The sequence below is a fragment of the Helicoverpa zea genome, chromosome 1 (assembly GCF_022581195.2).
Source record: "Helicoverpa zea isolate HzStark_Cry1AcR chromosome 1, ilHelZeax1.1, whole genome shotgun sequence".
In the NCBI taxonomy this organism is placed as follows: domain Eukaryota; kingdom Metazoa; phylum Arthropoda; class Insecta; order Lepidoptera; family Noctuidae; genus Helicoverpa; species Helicoverpa zea.
The window spans coordinates 14,096,160-14,102,159 of record NC_061452.1 but is presented as its reverse complement, the minus strand read 5'-3'; the positions used below and the strand labels follow the sequence as shown (position 1 = coordinate 14,102,159).

The 6,000-nt window shown below is 37.3% G+C and overlaps 1 protein-coding gene across 1 annotated transcript; it reads right to left on the bottom strand.

Moving 5' to 3' along the window:
* Positions 1 to 1,991: 1,991 nt before the first annotated feature.
* Positions 1,992 to 2,806, bottom strand: LOC124633640 (protein lethal(2)essential for life-like). Its single transcript, XM_047168929.1, has one exon. It carries the CDS (start codon positions 2,678 to 2,680, stop codon positions 2,138 to 2,140), a length of 543 nt encoding a protein of 180 aa, XP_047024885.1. The 5' UTR covers positions 2,681 to 2,806; the 3' UTR covers positions 1,992 to 2,137.
* Between the last annotated feature and the right edge of the window lie 3,194 nt (positions 2,807 to 6,000).

Genomic DNA, 6,000 nt, shown 5'->3' with positions numbered 1-6,000 from the left:
GTAGAAGAGAGTAGTAGTAGGCAGTTTTCACCTTAGTCTGCCCGTGACCATGGATGCTGTAAAGGATCCGAAACGTCGGGATTAAATAATATTAATATAACGCGATAAAATCCGTAAAAGTAGTTTTATTTAAATGTTTCCACTCCCATTCTGATAAATCTACCTACCTATCCATTAGCTGTTTAATTCTGGCTGTCCCTACACCATACACGTGGGCTCGACTTCCAAGACTACTCAGGTGCATCTGAGCATATTTCTCTTGAATGTATGTATTCAGATATACAGGGTGGCCCATCCATAGGCGTCCAAAAGAAAAATTTAGAAGCTCTATGCTGTGAGGTATCCAAATCACACCCATGTATGTTCAGCGATTTTTGTAGTTTAGGAGCTAGAATTGTTTTTAATTTTTTTCCGTAATTTTCATTTCAACATTGTTTTTTCTATTTTATCTCGTTTTCTTAACGTTTATAGATGTTTTTTGTGTAATTAATCATCATGATAGTAGCTAACACCTGAAAAAAAGCAGTTTGGCTAAACATTCTAGAACTTAAATAAAATTTTATCTGAAGTTCAAAATTAGAAACCTGCTTAGAAACCCCTTATTATTTTTTTAAGCCCTTAACATATTTGGCTACTGAACTCCAACAGTAATTTTGAACTTCAGATAAAATTTTATGTAAGTTCTAGAATGTTTAGCCAAACTGCTTTTTTCAGGTGTTAGCTATTATCACGATGATTAATTAAAAAAAAAAACATCTGTAAACGTTTAGGAAAAAAAGGTAAAATAGAAAAAACAATGTTGAAATGAAAATTACGGAAAAAAATTAAAACAATTCTAGCTCCTAAACTACAAAAAATCGCTGAACATACATGGGGGTGATTCGGATGCCCCCCAGCATAGAGCTTCTAAATTTTTCATTTGGACGCCTATGGATGGGCCACCCTGTATAGATAGTCAGGTACCTCCCTACCAATATTACAAAGCTAAAAAAATTGCTGGTTTAATTTTTTGTTTGCTGGAAGACGCTGATGTTAGGAACTTCTGGTAAGATTTGAAAAATTGAAAAAATGGCTATAAGCTTCTTTTTATCCAGGTAGGTAACAGTGGAATAGTATGTCTCGGTTTACGGGTGGGTGGGGCAGAAATCGCTACATGCGTTTATTTCGCAACACAGCCTGGAAGTACCTATCAGCACTTTAGCAAAAGGGAAAAAGATGCATCCATGCTCTCCAAGGCTGCCAGCCGTATCACCATGAAGACGACCAGACACAGTAAAATAGTGAGACAATAAATCATGTACCGCACCTATTTCAACGATTAATGTTCACAGGCTTAACAAATAGACTTTTATTTTAGCGCCATCCATGGATTCATCTGCGAACTAAAAGGTCTCTAGTATTTTTACCATCTTCTAGTAACAACGTCTGTATCGTAGTTAGCTTAGTAGCTTCATAGATGGCGTTGGTGGTTATAATTTGGATAATAGATGCGAGTGGTACCTACTGTAAAGTGGGAGCAATAAAATTGTAGGGTTTCCTAGGTTCGTTTTGGTTTTAGGGTCAATTCCCACTGAGAGAGCAGCGGCCGGCAGCGGCCGTAAGAGCACGGACAATGTACGAGAGCGGCGCGGCGCGGCCCAGCGCGGCGCCGCGCGGCCCGCCGCGCTCGCGCTCCATCCCTTGCATTTACGGCCGCTGCGCTGCCGGCCGCTGCCGGCCGCTGCTCTTTCAGTGGGGATTGACCCTTAGTGCTATCTTTATTGAATTATCTCGGATCAGCTAGATAGGTATATGTGTAGGTCAAGTTGCCTCTTACTAGGTTTAATAAATTGAATTAACTTCCTATTGCAAATTGGATTAAAATAACAGGCAATTAATGTTTAGTGTGTTTTAAATCAAACTGCAACTTTTTGTGTATATTATTAAACTATACCTACCTACCTACCTATTTAACCTGCCTGACTGCAAATAGAGGAAATAAAACAAACAAATTAGCGTTTTTATGACTAGAACGTCATTTAATTAAAGTAATAAGTAGCATCAAATACAAAAGGAATCACAGCTTCACAACACAACGAGAGCACGGAATGATACGGTGGTTAACACAAGTTTTATCCACTAACACTTAATTAATATTTTAGCCTTGGTTTTCCTTGACTTCCTGCTGGCTTTCTTGCTTCTTCACAGGCCCCGTGTGAATAATAGGCACGACTCTTTCATTGTTTTCTTTCGGTGGGGGCTTCAATGGCGCCGTGATCGACAGCACGCCGTCAGACGACAATTTAGACATTACAGAATCCGCGTCAATACCTTCTGGTAAAGCGTACCGCCGGCAGAAGCTTCGAGATATGTACCCATGCTCGTCCTGCCTCTCCTCATGTTTAGCTTCAACCACTAAATAACCATCCACAGTTTTGACAGAAATTTCCTCCGGTGCAAAATGTTGGACGTCGAGATTCACCTGGAATTTGTCCTTGTCGGCTTTGATTGTGGAGCCGGTATCCTGGGATGCAGCCTGAAGGTTTCTCCATGGTCTGTAGTAGTCCCGGGATGCTTGAGGAACTGCGATGATGGTCAACTGGTCCTGCGGTGTCAAGCCCAAGCCGAAATGCTGGTCAAGGAGACGGCGTGGGTATTGCCTTGGGCGCTCGTACTCGAAAAAATATGGATACAGCGACATTTTTACAGTTTATAGCACGTTCACTGGTTTATAATTCACTTGGTAAAGAGATTGGAACTTTTGAATACTGTCCGATACTTTCGCTCGCTTGTCTGACGTCTTGCAATTGACTGAATGCCAAATAAAAGCCGGCCGGCATATTTATATCGCTCACAGCGCCATCTAGTAGCTGATGGAATTTTCTCGAATTCGAGCTCTCTAGAATGTGCATGAAGGCGCGCGCAATCGCGCATGCGAGTTGCTTACCAGGTGCTACGAACGTTCTGGTTGAGATGCTAGAAAAGGTTTTAATTTTTCCTTTTTTTTGCCAATATGTAGATTTAATTTGTAATAAATTGAATGGGTTTGTAGTTTGTGTAAGTGTAAAATAAATAATGGATTCTTTAAAGAAAAAAAAAGATTTAGAAAATGTTTTTGCGTTTACCTAAACAAATGCTTTCTAGAAATAATGCTTCTTATTTATATAGATGTGTTTTTATACTTTTTATATAATGTTTAATGTACCTATGGCGTAATGGCAAGTTATACTAGTCTTATTTTACGTATTTTCTTTGTGATTTCGAAAAAAATATGTTTTTCTTAACTAAAAAACATGTAATACTCCTTTTGTCTAAATTTAACTTTATAATGCAGTTTCAGTTTTGTTTTGATTGGAATAAAATTGTTTTAAAAATCTAATCAAAATCATAAATTACCTACTGAAATCGTTCGACTGTTCTTATTTTATAAATCCAAAATAATCAGATATAATTTATCAAGCAATAATTGGTTCGAATAAAAAAATACAATTTCATTTCCAATAGTAAATATACTTCGGCCGTTCAGAGAATGCGTTCCTGACACCTATCAGTTAGTCACGACTAGTGATGGGCACAACATAACACTGAGTTCGTTACCGTTCCTTCAAAATGAACCGCCGCATTATTTTAAGATTATTTTCGTTTTAAATTGGCGGAATCATTTGTTTTATATTTTAGTTATTTAAGTGGAAACCAAAAAAAGGTAATATTCATATAATAAAATTGTTTTATTTATTCTTTGTTACAAGTACATTGAATTGAATGTGACTCCGATTTGCTTGAGGAGGTGGTGTCTTCATCATCATCTTCGCCTACATGTATAATTATATTATTATCAATAACAGAATCAATCCTGATATCTCGGTCTAACAAAAGCCGGGTAATCAAATAAAAACAGATCGAAAACACTTGAAAAACGTGGTCTATGCGCACGAAACGACAACGGACGACTGTTTTAGCGTCACAAAATGGCGGCCCATAACGCCATTTGGGGTTACCATTTTTAATCTAAGTATAAAAATGCGGTTTGGTCATAGTTTTATTTTTATATTTCATAAACGTTATAATTAAGTCTTATAGTCCATTATTTTCCAATTCTTAAAAAGAAAATCAAAACGTATTATTTTATATTATAACTGTATAAGAACAGATTACGATACTTGCCTGTTATTTTTAGCACAGCACTACAAAATATAAACCGCTGACATAACCTTGTAATAGCGCAGTATAGATTTAGAAAAATATTGTTTACCAAGTTATTTGACACTCAGTTTGGCACAAAATTATAACATTCATTGATTATTGATATAATAATGTTGTTTTAATGCTCCTCAATTGTTAAAACGGTAAACAACCAGCAAAAATATTTTTATCGTAACTGCAACGCCATTGCAAAGTTACGTCGTCAGTTCAATCGCGACGTGTCAGGAACGCATTCTCTGAATGGCCGAACTATAATAAATGATTCTTCATGAACATGAACGTTTCAGTACTCTACCGATTGTAATTGTTACCGAATGTTGTTTACCTCAGCCCACAGTGGCGCCACCTGGTGTCGAGTAGCGTCAATAGCGCTTCTAGAAATTTCAAGTTTCATCAACCTTTTCTCGAAAAAGGATTAATACACACAGCTGTTCACATATTATGAGCATCTTTGATAGATACCTAATTTTTGTTTGTCTTATGTTTTTTCTTTCTATTATTATTTCTGATACTTAGTTATTGACAAGCTTATAAGGGGGAAGCGTAGCTTGAATGATGAAATTAAATAGGTACATTTGTGTACATATCCTAAATCTATGAATAAATAGAACACTTTTAACTTTAAGATTTATTATAATATCAAATGCTTGACGTCTATCTGATGATGATGATGACGTGTTTCTACATTCTCGTGTAGACATATTATTTAACAGTTCAAGTGCTTAATGAAATAAAATTATTCGACTTGGCCAATCATTAACATTTGATTACATCTCTACGTTCCAGTAGGTACATTGCTGAAGAAGGAAACTGTTAGATGTTCAAAGTCACATTGGCCTAACATAATTATCTGTGTAATACCTCCCTAAGCTAGGACATTATCGATTACTCGCACACAGCCGAATCGGAGACACAGACTTGGAGCGTGGAGTACCAAATGTATGTTAGTGTTACTCTATAAACTGTACTTAGCAGGAATGTGTTTGTATGCACCACCATGCATCTCTGATTACAGGCCAGTTTGAGTAGACTGAAAGCTTTGGTTGCAGTTGTAGGTCCATTTTAATATCGTCAAAATATATTTTTCTTAGCTGGTTTTTGGGATATTTGTGCATACTTTTTAACCGACTTCCCAAAAAGGAGGAGGTTCTCAATTCGGCCGGTATGTTTTTTTTTTTTTTTTTTTCTATGTATGTACATCGATTACTCCGAGGTTTATGGACCTATTTACGTGATTCTTTTTTTGTTCGACGCGGAATAGCTGCCAGTTAGTCCCATAGTCATCAGGTCAGGATCTGATGATGGAAACCTTGAGAAATCGAGGGTAACCTTCGAAAGTTGTAGGCATACATAAGGTAAAAACTTGACACTCAGGCGTATGCCTGAAAGCACTATTTAACAGTGAAGGTTTGGAGCTGACCTGATGATGGAGACCAGAGAGGGTCGAGGGAACTCGACAACTGAATATGTAAACTACCTCGTGGTTGGGCTTATATTTTTTGAATTGACTAGACCTTTGCAACAGTCAAGGTTTGGAGCTGACCTGATGATGGAGACCAGAGAGGGTCGAGGGAACTCGATAACAGAATATGTAAACTACCTCGTGTTTGGGCTTATATTATTTGTATTGACTAGACCTTTGCAACAGTGAAGGTTTGGAGCTGACATGATGATGGAGACCAGAGAAGGTCGAGGGAACTCGACAACTGAATATGTAAAATACCTCGTATTTGGGCTTATATTCTTTGTATTGATGAGAACTTTCCACTTATATGGATAGTGACAAGTATTCGTATCACGTCGGTGGCAAAATTAACC